A 25,871-nucleotide genomic window follows, 5' to 3' on the forward strand; every position below is an offset into this window, starting at 1 on the left:
CAAACACCCAGGAAACTCTCATGGGGGATCAGGTGATAGACCCTCCCCCGCCCCTGCAGTCCCTCAGACCCCCAGCCACACCCCTGCTCTGCTGTCCCTGAGCCCTTGGGCTGGCTCCACCGCAGTCCCCAGTTGGACGGGCCTCCCCGCGCCACAGGCCTGCCCTTGACTTTGCATTCACCATCCTCAGCACCACTTGCGGGAGACGCTCCACCTGTCCCCATCCCCAGCTCCCCAGCTCCTATGGTCTCCCCCGTCTCTCAAGTGCTTGAAGAAGCTGGATTTTCCATGTCTCTTTAGTGTGCTTGAGATGCAGATCTCCCTTCTGCTGGGTTACTCCCTAAGCCCTACAACAGCTGGGCCAGGCTGAAGCTGGGAGCCTGAAGCTCCATCCAGGTTTCTCCATGGTGCGAGGGTGGGGGGTGGCAAGGACTAACTAGGCACCTTGCAGGTGTGTCACGTCTGACAGTCCTATCCCCTCCTGACCAGTTTCTTCTGCCCACTCCCTGGGGCATCCCTGCTGCCTGGAGATCCCATAGGAGGCCCACTTGTCCTGCAAGCTACAGCTCAGTCACCTCTGGGAAGTCTCCCAACCCCCTGCCTGGCCTGGCCTGCTCTGTCACCCCCACTTCCTGCCACTTCCTGAGTGCCCAGGAGAGGCCACCTCAGGCTCCCCTGTGCTCCTTGCACAGGCCTGACGCCTAGTGGCCCATTGTGGTGCTTCCTGCATGGACTTTGCAACTTGGTCTCCTGCAAAGACAAGGCTTCCTACCTTGGTTTCCCCACCTGTATGACAAGGTGTAGGACTCCCTTCCAAATCAGCACAGGAGGTCAGATGCCAGCCCAGAACCTGGGGACCGGAGTGTGGCCCAGCCTCTGAGCTGCTGCTTAGGACCCTGCCATCCCATTATCAGAGACCCAGGTTCAAGTTCCAGCTCTCTGCTCATGCAGCCTTGGGAGGCAGCTCGTGTTTGGGCCCCTGCCTCCCACGTGGGAGATTGGGGAGACCTTGGTCCCTGGCTTCAGGTTGGACTATTACAGGTATTTGGGGGAGCAACCCAGTAGAAGGAAGAATTGTTTTTTTCACTCTCTCTCCCTTTTAAATAAACAAAACATAATTTTAAAGCATTGTGAAGTAGAATCGGGCCCGGCGCAATGACCCAGCAACTAAACCTTTGTCTTGCACATGCCAGGGATCCCATATATTGGCATCGGTTTGTGTTCCTACTGTTCCACTTTCCATCCAGCTCCCTTTTTGTGGCCTGGGAAAGCAGTAAAGGGCGGCCCAAAGCCTTGGGGCCCTACATCTGCATGGGAGACCTGGAAGAGGCTCCTGGCTCCTGGCTCCTGGTTTCGGGTCGGCTTATCTCCAGCCATTGTGACCACTTAAGGGAGTGAACCAGTAAACAGAAGATCATTCTGTCTCCCTGTCTCTGTACAACTGCCTTTCCAATAAAAATAAATGAATCTTTAAAAAAGAAAACCCTTGTAAAATATAGCGAAGATATTAAAATTATGAAAAAGAACAAAGAATGTCAAAATTTAGATGATGAACTTATTAAAACTTTTTAAAGATTTTTTTTTTATTTGAAAGGTAGATTTACAGAAAGAGGGAGAAACAGAGATCTTCCATCTGCTGGTTCAGTCCCCAAATGACTGCAACAGTCAGAGCTGAGCCAGTTAGGAGCCAGGAGCTTCCCCAGGACTCCCACCCGGGTACAGAGGCTCATGCACTTGGGCCGTCTTCCACTTCTTTTCCAGGGGCATTTGCAAGGAGCTGGATCGGAAGTAGAGCAGCCAGAACTTGAACTGACATCCATATGGGATGCCTGTGCTGCGGGTGGAGGCTTGGTGAGCTATGTCATGGCAGCAGCACCTTTTAAAATTATCAAAATGCCTAAAAGGTGGCTCTGGGAAGAATGGTGTTTTGTGGGCAGACCCCCCCAGGAGCTGAGTGCAGTGCTATGCCCATTGCACAGATGGGAACACTGAGGCTCAGAGAATGGCCCTGGAAAGATGTGGACCTGGGATCACCCAATCTTTTTCATGTTAGCAGGCTCTGAGGGTGAGAGTACCCAGGGCTGTAGGTGTGGGGGTCACTCAGGGCGAGGCACAGTGGCTCTGGAGCCTGCCCCCACCAGCCTCGTGACTCCAGGAGACCAGGAGCCCACGGCAGAGTGGCCAGGACAGCAAGGGAATCTGGGGCATGGTGTTCCCTGCGTGCTCAAGGCTGGGCTGTGACGCACAGCGTGGCCCTGGGGCAGCTCAGCTGCAGCTGTGGGAAGAGGTCAGGGCTGCTGCCTCCAGGCCTCCCAGCTCAGCTGTGTGGCCCAAGGTCCTGTTCAGGGCGGGCTCCTATGGCCTTAGATCTAGGGACTGTGGCAGCGCGTGGGAGCAGAGGAACCCAGCCAAGGTCCCTGGCAGCCGCTGGGGAGGCCCCGGCTCTGAGGGAGCAGGCAGGCTGTTGGGAAGTCAGCAGGGCTGGCATTGGAGGGGAGGGGGTAGAAGCTGTAAGAGCCCACTGCCCTTCTGCATGGTGAAGCAGGGGCTCTCCTCCCCCAGGGGCCAGCGCACCCCGTGACTTTCTGCCTTGTTCTGTGTCCAGCTTTTTCTCTCTGTCCATAGCCTGCCCACCCCTGGACTGCTGCTGGGTTGAACCACAGTGAGGGGGCTGAGAAAAGTTAAGCCTCTGGATGAGAGGGGCATGAGGGGTCCCAGGGGATAAGCCCGTACATGTCCCAGGGACAGATGGGGTCATGTTCGTTTGCCACAGGCCCTTGTCACATCCCACAGCAGGACAGGACTTCGTCTTGGCCAGTCTCTGTGACTGCAGATCCCAACCAGGCAAGAAAGCTGCCAACTGCGGGGCAGTAAGCATCCTTGGACTGCATGGGTGCGTGTAGGCATGTTCACATGTATATGCATGTGTGACTTATGTGTGTATGTGTGTGCACATGCATACTTGTATTGTGCACCGTGTGTGCGTGTGCATTGTGTCACACCTGTGTATGTGTGTGGGTGCCTGTGTGTATGTATTTCTCTGTCCGCATGTGGATTTCTCAAGGGGATAACCCTAGAAGCCAAGAAACCCATTTGTGTCGCTGGGAGAAGAGTGGAGGAGAGAGAGAAAGGAGACAGATTTCCTTTGCAAAAACGAGGCCTTGTGCCCCTGCCAAACCCCAGAAGCCCACAGGGCATGGGCAGAATCAGACACACAGGGGTCCTGGCAGGGAAGGGTGTGCTCTGTATGTCGACTGAAGCAGCCGTTGGAAATAAGATAGAACAAGAACACTGCCTCCAAATTGGACCTGTCTGGCATGGGCAGGGATCTGAGCCCCAGGAAGATGGGGGGACAGTGCAGTCCACACGGCATGTCATGGTGTAGTGGACTTCTAACCCAAGCACTCCCCACCACATATGGGTGGTCTCCCAGCCCAGTCTCACAGCAACAGCTGGGTGGGGGCACCGGGCAGGAGCCAGGACAGGAGCTCCAGGGGCTGGCACTGGCTTTGGTTAGAGGCGATCCAGCCAAGAGGGACAATGGCAGGTGACAAGTAGTGTCCTGCTTGCCAGGGTCCCCTTTCTTGGAAGCCAGTGCAACAGGGAGAGGGCTATTCCCCCAGGAGAAGCTAGACCACCTGTCCAGGTGGCATAGGGCCCCGCTGGAGGCAGGGGCACAGCTCGGCTTTTTCAGGGGGCTCAGCCATGAGGTTCTCTCCCTAAAAAAAGGCCACCAAGGCCCCACTAACTCACCTCCCACTTCAGCTGGACCCACCTGCTTCCTCCTCCTCCCTCCAGCTCCTTCTGTCTGGCTCTATGGGTTACTTTTTGTGCTGTTTGACGGAACTCCCCTCGTTGTTTTTGTAAATAGCCATAGGGAGTTTCTTTTAAGGTTTATTTATTTGAAAAACAGACACAGGATGTTCCATGTATTGGTTCACTCCCTCAAAAAGGTCATAGTCTCCAGGGCTGGACCAGGTCTAAGCCAGGAGCCAAGAACTCCATCCAGGTCTCCCACACGGGTGGCAGGGGCTTAACCACCTGAGCCATCTTCCACTGCTTTCCCAGGTACATTAACAGGAGGAGCTGGATCGGAAGTAGAACAGCCGGGACTCAAACCCACGTTACAAGTGGCGATTGAACCTGTAGTGCTGCCACACTGTTTCCAATGAGACAAAAGTGTATCGACCCAGCCCTTGATGCTCCTGGCTTGCACATGGGCAGAGTGGAAGGCACCAATTGTTCTTGTCTAGCTTGGGATCTTGGGCATGTCTTAATGCACCGTGAGGTCTTCTGGCACAAATTGTGCGTGGACGCTGGCTCTACCAGGCGTTGTTGTTGGCACTGAACAAATTTTCCCACCTTGCTTTCCTCTTCAATAAAAGAGGGCTAGTCACAGGCGCTCTGCCCCCGCTCCAGGGATCAAAGGAGGCTGTCCTGACCCAGCTTGGGACATCCCCACACAGGTGTATCACAGGGCTTGGGTCTGAGTTCCAGCTCTGCCCCCATTCCCTAATGATGCCCTGGAGGACTCAGGTGATGGTTCAAGGGCTTGGGGCACCCGCCACCCGGGTGGGAGACCCGGCTGGAGCTCCAGGCTCCCCATCTCAGCTCTGGTTGTTCTGGCCATTAGGAGAATGAAATCAGTGGCTAGGAATTCTGTGTGTGTGTGTGTGTGAAATAAGTAAAAATTTAAAAATACCTACAACAGAGTAATGAATGCTCAGTGAGCATGTGTGGTCAGTGTGCTGTGACCCCTGACCTAGCAGCTAGATCTGGCTTCCTGCCCCTCACATCCTCATCAGGCAGCCAGATCCTGACCTTGACCCCGAGTCCTGCTCTGGGTGTCCCAGGTGCGTTTTATGACCCCCTCCTCACTGCTGGACTGGCTGGGAGGGGGCTGCTGCTGGGGGTCTTAGGAGGCAAGTGTGATTCTGCCAAATTCTGCAGGCCCAGCCCATCTCCAAGCTCTGTTTGGCTGCTGAGGCCTGGTGCCCTGGGCTGGGACTAGGGAAGCAACAACAAATCAGGGGAGCCGACTTCGCAGTCAAGGGGCTGCACCACGGCCACCCCTGTCTGGGAATCACACAGACTGGGAGACTCAGGTCATGCCTCTGGCTGCTCCATGGGACTTCTGAGTGTAGGGGGGAAGGGGCACCCCCTGTGGCACAGCAGGCTCAGCCCTGGGCTCTGGGATTCCCCAGGAGATGAACAACTACCAGCGAGCCTTGCAGAAGATGGCAGAGGACATCCTGTCGCTGCGGAAACAGGCCAGCCTCCTGGAGGGGGAGAACCGCAGGCTGCGGAGCCAACTGGCCCAGCAGGAGGCTGAGGAGGAGCAGGGCCATGCAGCAGAGGCAGCCCAGAGTCTGGGTGAGGACGCTGCCTGCTGGGAGAGACCTGTTGGCACTGTTGCCCTGTTGGCACTGACTTTGCTGACTGGAGCCAGTAGGCCTTCTTCCCTGACCTTTCCCCGCTCAACCACGCACCCCCACAGTGTCCGTGAAGGAGAAGCTGCTACTGACGGAGCTGGATGTGAAGAAGCTGCGGGACAAGGTGCAGCAGCTGCAGAACGAGTTGATTCGAGTTGAGTGAGCTGAGATTCCCGGGAGTAGGGCTATGGAGGGGAACAGTGGACCCTGCCCCCAGGGAGGAATCCCTGGACATTTGTGGCTCCCAGGCACCCACACTTTGCCCTTTTCGGGATTCCCTACAGAAGAACGACCGGGAAAAGGAGCTGCTCCTCCAGCAGCAGGTGCCACAGCCACAGGCCATGCTGCTGAAGCGATACCAGGACAAGCTGCAGAAGATGCACGCGCTGGAAGACATTGTGCGGCACCAGGAGAAGGCAGGTGTGGGCTGTCCCGTCATGGGCCTGCCCCGTAGGAGGCCTGGGTCCACCTCCAACCCTGCCCCACCACTAGCAGCCCAGCCAGCAGCCAGCACAGGTTCTGTGCTCTGCCCGGCAGGTTATTGAAAAGATGGAGCAGAAGCTGAGGGACTGGAGTGAGGCCCCAGCCCCGGGCAGACTTCCAGAAAAGCCCAACATGAGTAAGTGAAGGGGCTAGGTTTATCAGCTTTCACACCCCTCACCCATCACATCCATCCTGGTCTTCTAGAACCTTCTGGAACATTCCTGAGTCTTTCAGTCCCAGGACCGTGGGCCCCTAAGCATTAGCACTGGGGTCTCCAATGCGAAAGCCAGGCTAGGGTTTCCTCATCAGGACCCTTTGGAAACATGCCACCAGCCCCCTCCCAATCCCCACTTCTGGGTCTTTGAAGAGCCTGCCCGTAACAAAGCCAGCAGATACTTGGATGACTTCCTTCTCTCGGCATGTTAGCCACGTGCCCTGCTAGAAATCAGATCCACCCTGCAAGGTCCCTGGGAAAAGCTCTGATGCTGTGTTGGGGTGGGGGATTGTGTCTAGGTGAGAGAAAGAGGAGGGTGCTGAAATCCACAGAGCAGACACGGGAGGGCAGACCTTGCCTTACAGACCCCTGTGGCCACACAGGCGGCCCCCAGCTCCCCACCACAGGCTATCCTCTGGGCTCAAAGGGAGAGAACTGGCCGATGGACATGTACTCAGTGCTGCTGGCGGAGAACTTGCGGCTGCGGGCTGAACTGGACAAAAACCGGCACCAGTCGGCCCCCATCATCCTTCAGCAACAGGCCCTGCCGGTAAGAGCTGAGGCCGTGACCATGCCCGTGGTCACCTGAGCTGGCCAGCACATGCACAACCAGGTTTCCACTGTGGCCTGGGCTCCTCCCTCGCTCTTTCCCCTAATCCCTAACCCCTCCACTCCTCCTCACTGGCCTCTATCTAGACCCACACAAAGCATGTCTAAACTCCCCACTGGGTGCATTTCCTGGTGGGGCTGAGGGGAGAGCAGCCTTGGAGAGCCCCTTCTCCCCCATCCCAGGTGGACCCCGGGGAGCTGGGAGCAGGAGATTTGGGACAGAGGCTGCGAGAGACGGCTGGTGCGGGCTACCCCACGGGCACAGAAACCCTGCCTGTGCAGGTGGGTGTCCCCGAGCCCCACATCCCTTCTGAGGCTGTCCCGGATACCTGCCTTGTCCTGCCCCCAGCTTCGCACACACCGGAGCAGAGCATTTGGGATTAAGGAACAGGGCCCCATGCCTGCTCTGTGGATTTCGGCACGGACTCCCCGCCCCCCCGGGGGTGAACCCCACCTGGGGGCACATCTGACGCCCACGTGCAGCGTGCAGAGGAGAGGTCTGTTGCACGGTCCTCACTCCGCCAGGCCCCCAGGCCCACTGTGCTCTGTACAGACTCCAGGGCAGATTCCGCAGTGATAGATGGAACTGCAATGCCGGGGGTGGGAAACTGAGTCCGGTCCACAGGCCCAGGGCTGCCCCAGCTCACATGGCTGCACCCCTTTGGGGGGCTGGCCCTGTGTAAGCAACAGTTTTGCCCATAGGACCTCCTGTCCAGCAGTTCAGACAAGTTTAACCTGCTGGCCAAGCTAGAGCGCGCTCAGAGCCGGATCCTGTCCCTGGAGAAAGAGGTGCGTGAAGCTCAGAGATTCACCAGGCTGGGCTGGGCTAGGCTCACCCGGGACAGTGTCAGGGGTCAATGTGGGACTAGGGCTCAATGTGTGAGCAGGCTCAGGGCTCAGTGTGTGGGCAGGTTCAGGGCTTAGAGTGTGAGCAGGCCAGGGCTCAGGGTGTGAGCAGTCTCAGGGCTCAGGGTATGAGGTGTGAGCAGGCCAGGGCTCAGGGTGTGAGCAGTCTCAGGGCTCAGTGTGTGAGCAGGCTCAGGGCTCAGGGTGTGAGGTGTGAGCAGGCCAGGGCTCAGGGTGTGAGCAGGCTCAGGGCTCAGTGTGTGAGCCGGCTCAGGGCTCAGGATGTGAGCCGGCTCAGGGCTCAGGGTGTGAGCAGGCCAGGGCTCAGGGTGTGAGCAAGCTCAGGGCTCAGGGTGTGAGCAGGCTCAGGGCTCAGTGTGTGAGCAGGCTCAGGGCTCAGGGTGTGAGGTGTGAGCAGGCCAGGGCTCAGTGTGAGCAGTCTCAGGGCTCAGTGTGTGGGCAGGTTCAGGGCTTAGAGTGTGAGCAGGCCAGGGCTCAGGGTGTGAGCAGGCTCAGGGCTCAGGGCTCAGTGTGTGAGCAGGCCAGGGCTCAGTGTGTGAGCAGGCTCAGGGCTCAGGGTGTGAGCAGTCTCAGGGCTCAGTGTGTGAGCAGGCTCAAGGCTCAGGGTGTGAGGTGTGAGCAGGCCAGGGCTCAGGGTGTGAGCAGGCTCAGGGCTCAGGGCTCAGGGTATGAGCAGTCTCAGGCTCAGGGTATGAGGTGTGAGCAGGCTCAGGGCTCAGGGTGTGAGCAGGCTCAGGGCTCAGGGTGTGAGCAGGCTCAGGGCTCAGGGTGTGAGGTGTGAGCAGGCCAGGGCTCGGTGTGAGCAGGCTCAGGGCTCAGGGTGTGAGGTGTGAGCAGGCCAGGGCTCGGTGTGAGCAGGCTCAGGGCTCAGGGTGTGAGGTGTGAGCAGGCCAGGGCTCGGTGTGAGCAGGCCAGGGCTCAGGGTGTGAGCAGGCTCAGGGCTCAGTGTGTGAGCCGGCTCAGGGCTCAGGATGTGAGCCGGCTCAGGGCTCAGGGTGTGAGCAGGCTCAAGGCTCAGGGTGTGAGCCGGCTCAGGGCTCAGGATGTGAGCAGGTGTTGGCAACACCCTCATCGCCACGTACCCCGAGCCGAGCGGAGGGACTAGGGTTGCAACGCAGACAACGCAGAAAGACAAGACAAGGCAACACGCAGTACACCGAATGCCGATCGATGACAGAATGATCTTTATTGCAACTCCAGACTTTCTTTTATACTCTGCTTAGCTCCTCCCAGTAGTGGCCACCCTAAATCCCTTCAGTTCCTCCCAGTGTTTATCCAATCCTCTAGTGGCCACCCTAAATCCCTTGAGTTTTATCCAATCCCTTGGCAGATAACTTGACAAATAGGAAGCAGGAACTTGCGGTTAAGCCAGTGGCTAGATGTATCAGGCCAAAATTACCAATCCTGTTATGCTCTGAGAAACAAGCTAAGCTGTGGAGTTAATCCTTGGGAGACCGGTGCCTGCATGTCCCCCTTTTTTTGTTTTTTTAATGGACGCCTGTCTTAGGTTGTCCAGCAGTCAGTTGACGCCTTACCCGTCATGGGGAGCCCCACCTGGGGAATCCCTGTCTTAGGTTGGTCATCAGCGCTGCCAGATCTTACCCGTCTCTGGCTGCCCATCACACCATGTTCAGCCAAACTTGAGCGCTAGGATTTTCCACAGCTAAATCCATCATGGTTTGTCAAATAATGACCTGCTCCCAGGCTTGTTGCCTGCATAGGCGGCAAAGAAGACTAAACAGTACTGCAATCATGGCTATGACCATCAGCCTCATGGCCAAGATTCCGCTTTGTTCCTAAAACATCCATGCTGCCAGTTAAATGCCATTTCACAGGGGTAACACATATATGATGGTAAATCGGGGAGCAGCTGGAGATCTGCGTTTCCCATGGGCAGGATACCAGGAAGTTGCACCACTGCTGCAAGGTCTCCTATCCTGCAAGAACATCATTAGGAGTGGGATCATGCTGAGTTGGAGCCAAGGAGATTTGTCGTGTAAGTCTCTCAGGAACCCATCTAGGTGTTTCTTCATCCTGGGGAAAAACACAAACAGAGCCTCGCCCCCACGTTAGTACTGGATCTGGTCCTCGCCATTTATTTGTGGCCAGATCTTTCCATTTTACTTGGCCTTTATTCTCATTAGAAGGGCGAAGCCAATGGCGCTCTGCAGGAGCTACATCATTAGTGACAGTTAAAAAATTTAACACATAGATGGCAGATGCCAGTAAGGAATGGGGTGAGCTGCAATGCTCAGCCACATCCCCCTTCTTTATTTTTTCTAGATAAACTTTAAGGGTGCGGTTAGCACGTTCAACAATGGCTTGACCCTGAGGATTATAAGGAATGCCTGTTTTGTGAGTTATATTAAAATCTTGGCAGAACTTCTCAAAACCTTGGCTAACATAGGCCGGTCCATTATCGGTCTTAATTTGTTTGGGGACCCCCATATAGGCAAAGGCCTGTAAACAATGGGCTTCTTTTAATTTCTCTCAAGCTGTTCCTTTACCAATTCAATTGCAGCCTCTAATTTTTAACCCTGTCACAGACTGGTTGGGGGTCACCTTGAAGATGTCTGCCCAAACCTTTTCCAGGAAAGTATCCCTGTCTATTAAGCATATTTGGCACAGGCTGAGAGGTCAATACAACATTCATGGCACTCAACAAATCTCGTCCCCACAGGTTGATAGGAATATGTGGTAAGACATACGGCTGGAAAACTCCTGAATGCCCCTCTTGATCCTTCCACCTTAACAACCTGGCACTTTTCTGTGGCTGAGAAGTTCCTATCCCTTGGAGAACGGTTGGGATGGCCTCTAATGGCCAGGAACTTGGCCACTGTGCCTGGGATATAACTGTACTGTCAGCTCCGGTATCAAGTAAACCTGTGAATTTTCTCCCTTCTATCTCTAACTGTAAGGTGGGTCGGGTTTGCATGTCGGAGACCCAACATGCCAAGGGGCCAGAATGTCCAAATCCTCCTTGTCTATCTCTCTTAAGAATGGGGTTGTCAGTTGGAACCTTGGGGATCAAGATCAGCTGGGCAAATCTAGCTCCTGGTGGAATGATTATAGTGCCTTTGGCTGATTCTGCCATGACTTCTATTTCTGCAGGGGTATCCTCATCTATCACTCCTGGTAGTACCCTGATTCCATGCATAGTAGCACTACTTCTTCCTAGGATCAGGCCCAAGGTATTCTTAGGTAAGGGGCCCCTGACTCCTGTTTTTATCCGTTGGGGTCCCAGGAGCGGGGTCAATACCTCTCCAGAGGTGGCACAGAGGTCCAGTCCTGCGCTACCTGGTGTTGCTCTGAGGAGGGTTGAAATGTCGGTGTTCCTCGCCTTGGGAGAGGGACTCTGGAAGGAGTCTGCGCTGTTCCGGAAGTTACAGGTGTCTGCTGGGCTCCGTACACCTGAGGTTGGGGGGCCCGGAGCGGGCCCCTGACCCCGTTTCCCGATAGGGGATTGCCTTGGGCATCATATCTGGACCTACAATCACTGCTCCAATGATAGCCTTTATGGCATCTTGGACAAAGATCTGGGGCCTGCAAGGATTGTGGGGGTGATCTTCCTTGTCGCAGAATTTTGGGGCACTGTTTTTTAAAATGTCCAGGCTGTCCACATCTGAAACAGGTTTTGGGAGGCGCCCTAGGGTGGGGCTGAGGGTGTTGAACAGCGGCTGCTATCACTTGCCCAAGGGCATGGGTGGAGTCAATATGTCTGCAGATTTTGAGATAATCATGCAGGGACTTATCTCTGTGGAACCTGAGAGCATCCTGGCAATATTTATTAGCATTCTCAAAGGCTATATGCTTAATTACTGGCATTGCTGGCTCCACGTTACCAAAGATCTTAGTAGCAACCTGCATAATACGGTCCACAAATTCTTGAAAAGGTTCTGTAGGGCCTTGCAAGACCTTGGAAAGCTGGTCTCCTGTATTAGCATTAGGTAAGGCCTTCCAGGCTCCAAGGGCTGCATTTGCTATCTGTGCATAAACTCCTAGGTCATAATTAACTTGTTGTTGGATGCCCTCAAAAGGTCCAGTGCCAGTAAGCATTTCAAGGCTTCGATCTGCATGTCCCCCAGCCGCGTTCTGCTCAGCAAAAAATCTGCACCTATCTTGAAAATCCCCTTTCCATAGGAGAAAGTCACCACCATCGAGAGCAGAGCGGCACAATTGCATCCAATCACTAGGAGTAAGATTCAAACTCAAAAAGGATTCTATGAGTGCAAGAGTAAAGGGTGCCTGGGCACCATAATCTTTAACAGCCTGCTTTACATTTTTGAGGTCTTTAAATTGAAGGGGCTGATGCTCCCGGCGAGGGGGACCCCCTCGAACTGGGACCTCTATTACAGGGAAGCATCGAACCCCACCCACAGGCTGATCAGTGAGACCGTCACTCCATGGCCGCGTGGGGTAATTATTGGGTGAATGGCCCGCGGCATCCTCCTCAGGAGGAGCGGTAGGGGTCACAAAATTAGGGGCATATGGTGGTGGTCTTGAACTGGACAATTTGCCAGAGGAACGTGCACCTATTCCTGCTTTCTTTAACTTTCTTTTAATGTCCCTAATTTCCCGCTTTAAGAAAACCTTCTCTTTATCCTTAATTTTCCGCTTTAAGAAAACCTCCTCATCTCGTTTTTCCTCACTCTCTTCCGAGGAAGAGGCCTCGTTCTCATCTGAAAAAGAGGCTTCACTCTCCTCTAAAGAAGAGACCTCACTCTCCTCTAAAGAAGAGGTCTCACTCGGGGTGGTTTCACTCGAGGCCGCCTCGTTCCAGGCTTCCAAGGACCGTAGAACTTCCCACCCCTGGATTGCTTCAAAAGTAGTCTGTACTTCTCTTAACTGTCTCTCAACTTTCACTTTATCAGTAAATAATGAATCACGGACTAAGCGCCACAAAGAAAAGTTAACAATGGGGAAATTATCTGGGTCTTTTTGTAAACAGGATTGTAAATTGGCCTTAACCTGTTCCCAATCGGGAATATTGAAGTTGCCTGAAACAATAAACCAAGGACTGCTAGATTGAATGGCTTTAACAAAATTTCTAATCATTTTAAATTTAACTGGCATCCCCAGTTGACGTAGAAGTTCTTCAAGCTCGGCGGCCAATTTATCCCGGGAGAAGGCAGAACCCATTTTATCGTCCTTTTCACCGGATAAATTAAACACCAAGACCTAACTATACTTCAAAATAAATCTAAAACCTGACTATACTTCAAAATAAATCGAAAACTTAAAAAATAAATCCAAAACCTAGTTATATTTCAAAATAAGTCTAAAACCTAACTCTATTTCAAAATAAATCCAAAACCTGACTATATTTCAAAATGAACCTCCCTCTCCTACCAGTTTAGGAGAGACTTACAATACGTCCCACTTACCTGAATCAGCTGGCCAGACTCTTGGGACGACCCTTCGTCGTATCCTCTCTTTCTCAATCTCGGTGGGACCTCCAGATGTTGGCAACACCCTCATCGCCACGTACCCCGAGCCGAGCGGAGGGACTAGGGTTGCAACGCAGACAACGCAGAAAGACAAGACAAGGCAACACGCAGTACACCGAATGCCGATCGATGACAGAATGATCTTTATTGCAACTCCAGACTTTCTTTTATACTCTGCTTAGCTCCTCCCAGTAGTGGCCACCCTAAATCCCTTCAGTTCCTCCCAGTGTTTATCCAATCCTCTAGTGGCCACCCTAAATCCCTTGAGTTTTATCCAATCCCTTGGCAGATAACTTGACAAATAGGAAGCAGGAACTTGCGGTTAAGCCAGTGGCTAGATGTATCAGGCCAAAATTACCAATCCTGTTATGCTCTGAGAAACAAGCTAAGCTGTGGAGTTAATCCTTGGGAGACCGGTGCCTGCAAGCAGGCTCAGGGCTCAGGGTGTGAGCAGAGGCAGTGTCCTTTGTATCAGGGACTAGGGCTCAGTGTCTTGCTCAATGTACAAAGTTCCACTTGTGTCTCAGGTAGCAGCTCTGTGTGCCCTCCTTTTCCCTTTTACCCTTGTCATCTTAGGAAGATCAAAGACACACTTCCCAGAGCTTTGCTGTCCACCCAGAAAACAGGCACCGGCTTGCTTTTTCCTGCCCCTCAAACGACACGCCCCTCGCTCCACACTGTTCCAGTTGTACCCCCTCTGTACTTGTAGCTGGAAGACTCAGCTCAGCGCTGGGGACGTGAGAAGCAAGATTTGGCCATACGGCTGCAGGAGCAAGACCACGGCTTCGTCCACCCCTCTGGCTCTGTCATCCTAGATCCCCCTGTGAGTCAGCCCTCTGTGGGAACAGCACCTTCCTGGCCCACCTTACCCCTCAAGCCACCGGACACTGAGAAAAACTGAGCAGGGGCCACTCTGGGTCTTGCTCTGTCACCACCCTTGCTGAGCCAAAGCCTCCTGTGACCCTGAGCGGCCGGGAAGAGGTGGCTCTGGTTACAGGCAGCCCACATGGGCAACTTGGGTGCTCCCACAGGCAGCCTGTGGCCCCCAGCCCCTGGATTGCACAGCCACTAGATGGCTCCACACAGCCCCCTGCCCAAGACCAAAGGGGCTCACGACTGCCCACTATGCCCAGCCCAAGGTCTCCCAAATCAAAGGCCAGGATACTATCTCTTCTCAGCCAGCTGCACCTTACTCATGGTCCCAGGTGTGCGTGGTGGCTTCCCTCCAAAGGGCAAGGGGACAGACAGGGGAACACCACTGGGCACTGTGGATATCTCCTGAGAAGTCAGGGCCCCCTGGGTTTGGGAACCTGCCAGGCCTGACCAGTTTGGAGGGGGGCATTGGCACTCCCTCTTCTCACCTTAACAGCCGCGGAATACCTCCGTCCGCTCCAAGGACCTCCAGAGGCCCTCACAGCTGGAGGTTCGTCCCCTGGCCTCAGACACGAAACTCAACACAGCCCCGGATGTCCAGCAGACCTGAGCCCCCCCAGCCCAGCCCAGCTGTACCCCCCGCCGCCCTGTGACTTAGTAAACCCTAGAGCGCAAGAACATTTGACTCTTTCCTGGAGCAAGGAGCCCTGGGTCAGCCACCGCCTCGTCTTCCTACTCTCCCTCCTCCCAGGGCAGGAGCATCGCACAACAGCCCAGAGGACCCAGGACGCGGCGAGACAGCAGCCAGGGGGAGACAGGAGGCAGGCTGAGGTTCTCCACCTGCCCTGAACATTCTCCTTCCACGGGGAATGGAAGAGCTCGCAGCCTTCCTGTGCCTTGGATTCGGCCAGCCAAGGGCCAGCAAGGGCCAGGCATCTGCTGGTGCTCAGCTCATCTAACAGCCAGGAAGTTGACAAGGAGGCTGACACTGGAACATTCCCACCCTCTACTGCAGGCCACTGCCAGCTGCCCAGGGCATGAACAAGGGACCACGGACAAGAACGTGAAGCAGAGGGCAAGCCCTGAGGTGGGCCAGGCGTGACGGGTGGAGGATAGAAGGAAACCTGCTGGCCTTGGCGTCCATGGTCAGTGGCCTCACACTCAGGCTGTAGCATGTCCTCACGACCCCATAGCGACACCCACTCTGGTGTGCAGCCAAGCAGCACTCCATGCAAAGTCCCACCGCAGCCTCCCCATTCCCACAGCAGGGTTCCACCTGCCTCTTTGTTGGCTGCTCCCAGGCCCCCTGCCCTTCCCCATGCTCTGCGAGACCCCAGGGAGCCTGGATGGTCAGTCCTGAGGTCCCCTGAGTCTGCCCTGGGGTATCAGCACCCCAGGAGTCCCAGGGGAATGAAGACCTTCCATGTGGTTTTCAGCTGTTTTATTGCCCCGACAAAAGGAGAGAGCAGCAGAGTGGAGGTAGGGCCTTCCCTGCCCATCACGCCGCAGGGGTGTCCTCTTTAAGAGGCCGGAAGGTTAAGAAGATGGGCTTTTCCGGCACCAGGATGAGGTTGAACTTGGTACCCACATCACTGAGCTGTTGGAGTTCAATTTTGAAGTTCTCCAGCATCTGAGGAAGGTGGTGGGAGGGGGCTTAGGCTGAGGCAGGAGGAGCAGGGTCCCACCCCTGGGGCCAGGCTCTTGCATCAATAGGCAGGCCTGCTGGATGTGGCTTGGGTGAGGATCACAGTTCCCTCCTTCAGCCCTGCACAAGGTGCCCACAGATACCCCATCAGTACTTGGAACTTGATCTTAAGCCCCACCCCCTTCCTATCACCACCTCTGGCAGGGGCTGGGAGAGGGTAGATGCCAGCTGTGGGCTGCTGGACAAGCTGGCTGCAGGGAACCAGGATCAGGCCAGGGCTGGAGTTGAAGGCAGAGGGATGCAGCCCACACACCCCAGCCTTGGTAGAAGGAGCGATTGGTGCCAGCATGCCAGACTCACGTGGATGAGGAAGAGGCTCATTTCCGTCTCCGCGATCCGCCGGCCCAGGCACTGGCGCAGGCCCCAGCCGAAGCCCAGGTTCCGGAAGTGGGTAATGGTCTTGTCGTTGCTTAGCCATCGTGAGGGGTCAAACTTCTCTGGGTTGTCAAAGAAGTTGGGTTCTCGGCCCATGGCGTAGTTGGACACCTGCACCAACGTCTAAGGGTGGGAGGTAGCAGGAAAAGAGGAGCAGAGGCCTGAGGGAGGCCTTCCCGCAGCACCCAGCGATGTAGGGATGCCCCCAACCCCTGCCACTGACCACCTGATACCAACAGCCTGGACCCAAGCCTCACCCATCAACATGGGGTCTTCGGAGAGCCTTGTGTGCCTGGGCAGAGCCCCGGGGCCCCTGACTGTACCCACCTTGGCTGGTATGAGGTAATCTCGAAGGACCAGGTCGTTCACGAGGTATCTCTGCAGTGTCACAGAGATGGGGTGCAGCCTGATGGAGATGGGGTTCAGGAGCCACTGGCCCCAGGCCAGGACACAGGCCACGCCCCCTGCTGCAACCCCCATGCACATCTGCTGAAGGCTCCTCCAGGAGCCCAGGATTGCTGTATTTCTTCCCCCCAACCCAGCCTCTGCCCCAGGGTTGTGCCCATCCAGGGTGCAGGGCAGCAGGTGTGGTGGGCCTGCACTTGCCTCAGCGTCTCCTTGATGCTGGCCTTGAGGAGTGGCACCAACTGCAGCATCGCGGCTGTGTCTCCCTGGGCCTGGCGCCGGGCAGCCATGACCTCTGCCCGCAGCATCTCCTGCACCTTAAGGCAGCGCCCCATCTCATACAGGTGCCACTGCAGGGTCATTGACGTCTGCCGGGGGAATGCAGAAAACCGGGAGGGACTGTTGCAGTCTCAAATAGTTGGTATTCTCATGGCGGGGACCCTGTCTTTCCCTACTATGCTCTCAGCCCCAGTCTCCAGGAACCTCAATGTCAAGGTGAAAGGTAACGCTCTGAGAAGGCTATCTCCCCTGGGTGGCCCTCACTCTGCATGGAACTCGCTTGTCTCCTCACAGAAGGCTCAGCAGACCGCCAGTGTCTACTCCCCAGAGGCTGCAGGTGGCCACCCATACTCTGAGTGGGTGGTAGGGGGACTGGGAAGGGGAACTGAGCGTGACCCTCACCCAAGTCACATCCAGCAGGCCCTGGGTGGGTCTCCCAACAACAGCCAGCTGTGCCCCGGCAGCGTGCTGGCTTGGAGCCCAGCTCCAAGACCCAGCTCCAGGCCAGCCCAATCCACTTTCTAACAGTCTAACTCTAGCTTGGGCTCTTCAAGCCTGGACCACAGACCAGCAAGTCACATTCTACCCTATACCCCTCTAGTCCCAGGTCCCTCAGTGACAAGCAACGCCCACGTCTGTCTGTCTCTCCCAGCCACCTTCTGGGTCCTCAGCTTCAGACACAACATCTCCAAGGATTATGTTTTGGTCAAGAGGTTCACATAGCCTCCCGTCTCAGTTCTACATCCTCACGGGGCACCCCAGGTGAAGTGCGATGACCTGGCCTGACACTCTGCCCCTACTCCCCCTCCCTGACAATGGACTGCTGGTTCTTCAGCCTCCACCCTCCAGCCTATCCCTCCGCTCCCACCCCCTGCATGCACTTCCTGCTGCAGCTGCAGGAAGCCACTTGCAGGTGCACAAGGCTGTAAATCAGTCCCTGCCTCTTTCTCTTCACAGAGCCCCTTTCCCCATGTAGGTAGTAAATGTGCCCGGGAGGGGGTGCTGCCATGCTGGTGGGGAAATGGAATTAAACCATCAGTTTATTTTGATAAACAAAAGAACATGAACCAGGCGCTGTTGCCACCTGTGATACTAGCATCCCATTAGAGCAACGGTTTGAGTCCCAGCTACTCCCCTGCCGGTGTAGCCCCTGTTAATGTGCCTGGGAAAGCAGTGGAAGATGGCCTGAGCCCTTGGGTCCTTGCACCCATGTGGAAGACCCAGGTGGAGTTCCAAGCTCGAGGCTTCAACCCTGTCCAGCTCTGGCCATTGTGGCCATTTGGGAAGTGAACCAATGAATGGAAAATATTTCCTTTTCTCTCATCTCCTTTTATCACCTCTTTTCTCTTCTCTCTCTCTCTCTGTAATCCCCCCTTTCGTATAAATAAATCTTTTATTTTTTTTTCTAAATCACAAAGACCATGCATACAATGACTCTTTTTATAAGAGATCCTTTTCCCCCCGTCACATTCATTTCCCATGACCACTTCCAAGGCTTGCATGCACAAGAACTGGGAAAGAAGAGCCCAGATTCTGTGGCTGTGTCCTTGGTTGTTATTGTGGAAGCCCCATTCTCTGGGGTGCAGAAACTACCCATTAGCAGGGTTCCTAGCAAATGGCTACAGTAAAGGAATACCCCAGTCCCGGCTCTCAAAGCTTGTGCTACGCTTGCAGACAGCATTTGAAAGCGGTAACCAAGTTCCATCGCCAAAGGAGGTTGCACTTATCCTACCCCACTATGGCTTTCTAGGAAACCATTATTGTCAAGTCCCAAGGATAGGGTGCCCAGACTGGGGTGGGGGGATGGCCCACGATGGCCCTCACCTGAGCCCAAGAGAAAACAGCACTGCTGGCTGCACCTCTGTTATGGATTCTGGCTTATCTAGAGCTGCTAAGGGAATGAGGCACCCTAGGATTCCAGTCCCCAGGGCTGTGTGCACTGTCCTCAGCAGCTCTGATCTCCCTTGGCCATCCAAGGACACGGCTTCCGCTTTCATAATCTGTGGGCTGGTGTCATAATTCATCATCGAAAATGCTGACTAACAAACTCTCACTGTCCAGGAGGGGGAGCACACAGGTGCACTGGCAAAAGACAGGAAGCGCCCCCACTCCTCAGCACATCCCAGCAGCCTCCCTGCTCCCCTGCAACTCAGCCCGTGTCCCCTCCCCCATGCTGAATGGGGCATGTCTCTCCTTTCCTCCCCCAAAGCAAACCCAGCTGATGAATCTGGGGCCTCTCCCATGGGTGGGATTCCCTAGTCCCACGCAAGGCAGCCCCTCACCGTGTCCACACCTCCAGCCAGCATCTCAGTGACATTGGCCTTGATGTCCTCAAAGGACAGCTTGCTGCTCCCCACGAGGTTGCAGAGGATGCCACGGTAGCTGTCCCCGAGCTCCTTCCTCTGCCGCAGGTCCCAGTAGAAGTTCTGGGTGTATTTGTCAGCTGGGGGTGGGGAGAAGGTAGGAGCAGGAGAAAGAATCGAGAGTGGGCCCGCACGCTCAGGTGGAGAGGTGGGAGGAGGAAAGCCAGCCCTGGGCGAGCCCTTCCTATCTGCTCTGTTTAATTCTTAACCACCCTGTGTGCTGGGGTACATGCTATCACCCTATTGTGCAAACTAGGGACAGGAGTCACTCCCCAAAGTCTTTTCAGTTTACCAACCTCACCAACCCTTCACCCAGAACGCCTCTGAAAAGCTGTCTTCCCCACCTTTTCCTCCAGAAGATTCTATCACCCCCATCCTCCCCCAAGAGCCAGCCCCTACTGCCACACCAGGCTCCCAATGCCTCCTTGGTGCCCAGCAGAGGTCAGAAGCCCTCACAAGACACAAAGCAAGGTGCCCAGGGCTTCCAACTGTGGGTTCCCCACTCCCAGTCAAGGTGAACCAGACCATGCCACTCAGCCAGCCTTCCTGTGCTCTTTCAGGCTATGGCTGAGGGCAAAAGAGCTCACCTTTGGTGAAAATCACATCCCATGCGGCCACATGCTCCCTCCAGGTCTTGGTCCTGAAGAGACGGAAGAGACTGGGGGGCAGGCTGAGCATGGGCACACTGGTGTGGAACATCTGGTAGACCGCATCGATGAAGCGCTGGGCCTCGGGATCCACAGTCTCTTCCAGCATCCCCAGGCGCTCCCCAAACATGACATTGGTGATGGCTGCAGTAGAGGGCATGGGCATGGGGGAGCCCAGAGCTCCCTGCAAACCCATCCCAGCACAGCTCCTGCACCCCACCTTGGCTTCCATCCCTCAGGGAGACACAGAACTAAACAAGCAGGGCTCAGAAAATTCACTCTTGGGGCAGCCACTAGGGTCCGTGGAGGAACACATAGAAGACCCCGAGGAGGTCTTTCCCCCCCACCCCCACATACCCACAAGAGCCTGGACAGGGCCCCGGCTCAGCTGGGACTACATCATGCCCACTCCCACCAGGACAGTTCCCATCTATGATGAATGGAGTCACTGGGAAGCTGGCTTTCAATGACAGGATCAACATAGTCTCCCCACCCGGAGGAGAAAGGACTTGACCCCAAACCGGCTTGTGGAGACAAGGTGTACAGCACACCTGGGCGGGACTTCCAGGAAAAGAATCAAATCCCACTCCCTCCTCCACCCAGGCCTAAGTCCAGCAGCAGGTGCCCGCAGAGGGGCCCTTACACTCAAAAGCAAAGCGGAACAGGTCGTGGCTGATATCTCCTGAGAAGGCCCCGGAATCCTCCCGTTGAATGCGCTTGTGCAAGACCCGGGCGAAGTCCTGGGACACGGCCTCCAGGAGGGGCACAAAGTTTTTGATGGCCCCTGGGGCCATGACCTCTTGGTTCAGGGCCATTCGGTCTTTCTTCCAGGCCTCGGACTTCCTGAGAAAGCACAGCCCCCTACCATGTAACAGAGCAAATCTCCCACCCTCCAGCCGCCACCCAGAGCTGGGTGCCGGGCCCCCTGGGAAAGCAGCAGGGTCAGAGAGCCTGGAGGCTCCTACAGCCTCCATCTGGGACCTGGCTGAGCTGCACTGCTCCTGCTGCTGCTTGCTGTGGTCACTGCAGGGCCCCTTGATAGCAGTTGCCCTCACCCTCCCCTCTTCAGCACCTCAAAGCACCCCACAGAGTTCACTGGGATGGGAGGGGATCCTTGGTACAGGACCTGGAGTCAGTTCATGGCAAACTTCATTCTGAGAAGGTTCTGGAAACTGCTCCCTCCACTCTGTTGTCTGGGAGTTGTGCTTTCTGATGACAGCTATTGTAACCCCACCCCTCCTCTCCTAGCAGGGGGTGGGGGTGGACACTGGGAATACACCATCACTCAGACACCCTCTCCATCCAGGGAACTGCCCACTTGCAGGTTCCACCTGCTTTTCCCCACATCATTTTATCCAGTACTCACTAATTTGTAAAAGAGACTTGTTTTTAAAAAAAATGTATCCTTGGGGAGCTGGCATCGTGGCACAGCAAGTTAAGCTGCTACCTGTGATGACGGCATCCCATATGGGAGCACCAGTTAAGAGTCCTGGCTGCTCTACTTCCAATCCAGCTCCCTGTTAACCTGCCTGGGAAAGCAATAGAGGATGGCCTATGGCCCAAGTGCTGTCACTCACTTAAACAGGACTCCCAGGGGCCTCTGGTAGTACTCATGGTAGGCGACCCAGGGCGGGATGAGATACCGCTCCGGTCTGGAACCCTCGGACTTAAACAGCAGCGCCACATCTTCAGGGTCAATGATGAACACAGACTCCACATTGCCCAACTTCTCCCTGGATGGTGGGGGGAATGAGGAGAGAAGACGCTGAGCTCAGCAGGTTGTTCTAGAATGCATAAACACAACCTTTGTGAGGCCAACCCAGGACACAGCCACATCCTGAACCCAGGGAGCCTCTCCTGCAGTCCACATCCACAAGGCTTCCCCCACCCCCCGCCACCCACCTGTTCCCTCCAGCCTCTGCTTCATGTGCAGACGGAAGGACAGATGCGAGGTTGCACGCATGCCCCCACCCCACCTCCTGGCAGGTCGCTCCCTCAGCTTCCAGAACTAGCAGCGCCCCCCGCCCTGGGGCCTAGGACACATCCTCTGCCAGCTGGTCCCTTCTGTGCAGGATGGACCTTCTGGGAGTGGCCACTCTGCTGTCAGAAATCAGACACAGGTCTCTTCAGGATACGGAGCTGCAGCAGGTACAGGGCCTGCGCAAGCGTTCGGCGTCCAATGGGTGTCCTTCCTAACTAAGGACGGATTGCAGACCGAGGCATCCACCGGGAGGACCACAGAGGGAGACTCGGGGCCAGCATGGCCCACTGCACACCGACACTGCAGGCGCTCCCCAGGCCTCAGGCTCCAGCTCCAGCTCTCTCCAGGAGAAAAAAAAAAAAAAATAAGGAAACAACTGCAACTGCTATAAAAGGAGAGCTCACTTGCTGACTAACAGCCACCCTTGCAGAAGAAAATCCATTTAAGAAATATGTTAAGGGGCCCAAAGATGTCGTGGTGCAGTGGGTGAAACTGCTACCCGCAAGGTGGGTTGGAGCTACTTCTTTTTTTTTCTTAATATTGATTTATTTTTATTGGAAAATCAGATATACAGAGAGGAGGAGAGACAGAGAGGAAGCTCTTCTGTCCACTAATTCACTCCCTTAAGTGGCTGTAACGGCTAGAGCTGCGCCGATCTGAAGCCAGGAGCCAGGAGCCTCTTCAGGGTCTCCCACACAGGTGCAGGGTCCCAAGGCTTTGGGCCGTCCTCGACTGCTTTGCCAGGCCACAAGCAGGGAACTGGATGGAAAGTGGCACATGCAAGACAAGGACTTTAGCTGCTAGGAGTCACTTCTGATCCAGGCCTCTGCTAATTATCTAGGGAAGTAGCATGCACATGGAAGACCTGGAAGAAGCTCCTGGCTCCAGGCTTCAGGCTGACCCAGCTGCAGCCATTTGGGAAGTGAACCAGTGGATGAAAGATATCTCTTTATATGTCTGTCTGTCTGTCTCTCTCTCTCTCTCTTTCTCTCTCTCTCCACCCCCACCCCAAGCCCTGCTTTCACCAATGACCCCTCGAAGCTTGGGAAACCTCTCCAAGTCACTCCCTTGTCCACAGCCTCCTGCAGAAAGCCCCTAGGGATCATCTCCAACCCCGATGTCCTTGTGCGACCAGCTCCCTGCCCCCACCCTGACTCCCATGGTCCTTGATGTGCTGTTAACACTATCAATGCCACTTCTGGGAACCCTGCCCAAAGCAATACCCTAACACAGCTGCCACGCAGGCTGGCAGCTCCTGTGAGAAGACAGGATGGTGAGAAATGGCCTGCCAGTCTTACCCCCACTCTGGGGCCTGGAACTGCCAGTCCTATCCCCCCTACTCCAGGATCTGGAGCCCACCACGAAGCCTGCTGTGCACTCAGAATAATCTTAGGGAAAAAAAGAAGAAGAAAGTCCTTGGGCCATGGTTGTACTTCCACACAGCAGATCTAACACGAGGGACTTTAGAAAGCTCTGCCAGCGTCACGGCACTACGAGTTAAGCTGCCACCTGTGACACTGGGATCCCCTAGGGATACTTATCTGACTTGCAAATGCTCTGCTTCCAATCCAGCTCCCTGCTGTTGGAGAAGTGGCCCTGGCTGTTGAGGACCCTGCCATCCCCATGGGAAACCCAGATGAAGTTCCAGGCCCCTGTCCCAGCCTGGGCAATTGTGGCCATCTGGGGAGTGAATTAGCGGATGGAAGATCTCTCTTTTTCTCTGTAATTCTGCTTTGCAAAGAAATGAACAAATTCTTTTTTAAAAAATAAGTTCGTGGAAAAATGGAATTAAAATGGAATACCAAAAAACCACTTTAAAATCCATGCATATTTGTCTCATCTTATGCAATGTCCATGAAGACCCCTCCTATGTGTGATTTCAAAATATCTTGCACTAGAATAAACTTGTCTTTTTTTTCCAGTGATTTGCTGATTTTTATTTGAAAGGCGGAGTTACAGAGAAAGAAGAAGAGACAGAGAGAAAGAGATGATCTGCCCCCGACTCACTCCCCAAATGTCCCTAACGGCTGCAGCTGGGCTGATCCAAAACTAGGGGTCAGGAGCCTCTTCCAGCTTGGGCCATCCCCTACTGCTTTTCTAGGCCATTAACAGGGAGCTTAATGGGAAATGGAGCAGGACTTGAAATGCTAGCACTGTGGGCAGAGGCCTAGCTTGCTATGCCACAGTACCAGTCCCAATTCCACTTTCCAGGATCTTTTGGAAGGCCCCCAGTGTACTCCGATGTTATCGCTGGGGTGTGGAACCAACGCAGCAGTGGTGTTTACTCACGGGTCCTAGGAGCTCTCCAGGGAGTGGGAACAGCCCTGCTCTCCTGGGGAATACCCAGAGGCTGTATTGTGAATGACTTACAAGTGCATCATTTCCTGACTGTCCAGTGGCACGCCCTTAGGACACTCTGTGTCCTGCTGAGTGACCTCAGCAAATCCCTTCTCCTTTTAAACCTCAACCTGCCAATCCGTAAAATGGGAGGAAACACACCAACTCCCACCCCGCCCCCGTCCTGACCCACCCAAGACAAAGCTGATAATGACTCAGACCACGGGAAAGAAGGAGGCAGGGAGGAGGAGGAGCAACCATAACCACAGTAGGAGAAAGGTGCTTGGGACGGGCTGGGAAAGAGAAAAGGGCAGAGCCTAGAAGGACACACTTGTCAAAAATCTCACCCTGGGGTGATGGGGGAGTGGGGTGTGGGGAAAAAAGGAGAAGGAAGAGCCACTGCCAGCCTTCCCTGCCCCAGTCAAGCCCATCCTCTCATTAGAAGTCTCCATGTGCAGACCCATTCCTTAAAGTGCCAGGGTGGGGACAAAGTCTAACCATCCCCTTCCACCTCCTCAACGCTTACAGGTGTTTGGGGAAGTCAGGAGCCTGTGCAGCTGCCCCAGGATCAAAGGTGAGGTTGACGCCCAGCAGGACAGGGGTCCAGCTGGGAGAGCAGGTAGCAAGGAATCTGGGACGCCTTCTCTCACCTGCCCAGGTGTTGTCATCGAAGTAGGAGGGAGACACTCAGCAGGGCGTGCTCCATTTTCATCTCCTGCAGATCTAGAAACTGGGAAACCCTGACCTTCTCTCCCCCAGTACCCACCCTAGGCCTGGAAAGAACAGCAAGAGATTCCCCCAAAGGGCATGGAAAATAGAGACTCCTCAAGAGGGTGTGGAAGAGGGCATGAAAAGGTAAGGCTCTGAGGGATGCTGGGAGGCACAAAACAGCTGTGGAACTGGAGTCAGCATGTTGAGGATACTCCTTTCCCACCAAGTTTGTGAAGTCAAATCAGCAGATGGAAGTGGCGAGGCTGGGACAGACCACTGACAGAGGAACGGCAGGGTGAGGGCATGAGTGATTGGGAGCAAGGGAAGGGGCTGGGGGTTTGGGGGAGCAGACAGGCTTACCTATAGATGGGGCCATACTTCTGGAAGTTCTGTACGTGGTGGTAGTGGATTCTGTGTGGTCCACTCTCCCTCCAGAAGTGATACAGATTGAACCAGCCGTTGTCCCCTGGGGAGGGAATCTCAGGATAGGGACGAGGGCTGCTGCGGGCAGCTCCTGCTGCAGGCTGCTGCTGCTGGGCAGTGCTCAGGAAGCCCTGGCATGCTCTGAGAAGGGCAGAGCGTGAGAGGAGCCCCCTGGCCTGCATGCTGCTCAGCTCTCTGTCCCTGAACCCCCAGGGGCCAGATTTATAACCCACAGCTCAAGGCTAACCCAGGGCAGTGAAGCCCTAAGCCTCCCTCTCTCCCTCCCTTCCCCTCCCTCCTTCCCTCCCCCTTGCTCTCTCTCCCTCCTCCTCCTCTGGCTGGGTCGGCCCACACCACATACCTTCCAGGCTCAAGCTGTGTAATCCAGTCACAAAATGGGGTTACTTTGGCTCAGACCTGCTCATGTTTGCTAACCTGCTCTTTATGTTTCTATACAAAATGCTTTGCTAGCTTCCTGTTTTTTGGGCCAACACACCTTCAGTTCCAGGAACTGATATTGCATGTTTTGCCACACTCTGGTTCCCACGCCTCCCAACTCAACCATTCTGTAAAAACCCTTGTAACCCTCATCCCAGGGTCATTCTCTGGAGGAAAGTGGAGCTAACCCCAACCAGTGGGTCTGTTGACCTGCCTCCTCAATAAACTTTGCTGCTTAGCAGAGTTGTCTGGGCTGCACTTCTTGGAGAGAAACTCGGGTTG

The 25,871-nt window shown here is 55.1% G+C and overlaps 2 protein-coding genes across 3 annotated transcripts in view; one reads left to right on the plus strand and one right to left on the minus strand.

Moving 5' to 3' along the window:
• Positions 1-14,535, plus strand: part of CCDC33 (coiled-coil domain containing 33) — a 66,186-nt gene extending 51,651 nt beyond the window's left edge. Inside the window, exons 12-20 of the mRNA XM_058665461.1 lie at positions 5,205-5,373; positions 5,498-5,586; positions 5,717-5,854; positions 5,970-6,051; positions 6,513-6,679; positions 6,922-7,020; positions 7,441-7,527; positions 13,762-13,875; positions 14,422-14,535. Coding sequence (XP_058521444.1) covers positions 5,205-5,373; positions 5,498-5,586; positions 5,717-5,854; positions 5,970-6,051; positions 6,513-6,679; positions 6,922-7,020; positions 7,441-7,527; positions 13,762-13,875; positions 14,422-14,535 — 1,059 coding nt within the window. The remainder of the gene's footprint in view (positions 1-5,204; positions 5,374-5,497; positions 5,587-5,716; positions 5,855-5,969; positions 6,052-6,512; positions 6,680-6,921; positions 7,021-7,440; positions 7,528-13,761; positions 13,876-14,421) is intronic.
• Positions 14,536-15,349: 814 nt separating this feature from the next.
• Positions 15,350-25,333, minus strand: LOC101531464 (cholesterol side-chain cleavage enzyme, mitochondrial). Of its 2 annotated transcripts, XM_004594704.3 has the most exons (9): positions 25,089-25,333; positions 21,277-21,432; positions 20,343-20,542; positions 19,640-19,843; positions 18,972-19,132; positions 16,612-16,778; positions 16,333-16,411; positions 15,931-16,128; positions 15,350-15,555 (listed from the first exon to the last, which is right to left on the minus strand). In XM_004594704.3, exons 1-9 carry the CDS (start codon positions 25,331-25,333, stop codon positions 15,424-15,426), a joined length of 1,542 nt encoding a protein of 513 aa, XP_004594761.2. In that variant the 3' UTR covers positions 15,350-15,423. The 2 variants fall into 2 exon arrangements, 1 of the variants encoding a protein (XP_004594761.2); XR_009245533.1 differs by lacking the exon at positions 15,350-15,555 and adding an exon at positions 15,719-15,848 and having other exon boundaries at positions 15,931-16,778.
• Between the last annotated feature and the right edge of the window lie 538 nt (positions 25,334-25,871).

This window comes from Ochotona princeps, chromosome 6 (assembly GCF_030435755.1).
Source record: "Ochotona princeps isolate mOchPri1 chromosome 6, mOchPri1.hap1, whole genome shotgun sequence".
NCBI lineage: Eukaryota > Metazoa > Chordata > Mammalia > Lagomorpha > Ochotonidae > Ochotona > Ochotona princeps.

Excerpts from the sequence above, each read along its gene's own strand:
- LOC101531464 (XM_004594704.3), bottom strand. The coding sequence starts at position 25,333 with ATGCAGGCCAGGGGGCTCCTCTCACGCTCTGCCCTTCTCAGAGCATGC. Across the intron at positions 19,844-20,342 it reads GTTCCGCTTTGCTTTTGAGT|CCATCACCAATGTCATGTTT; the intron begins GTAAGGGCCCCT and ends CCTCTACTGCAG. Across the intron at positions 15,556-15,930 it reads TGAGCCTCTTCCTCATCCAC|ATGCTGGAGAACTTCAAAAT; the intron begins GTGAGTCTGGCA and ends CACCTTCCTCAG.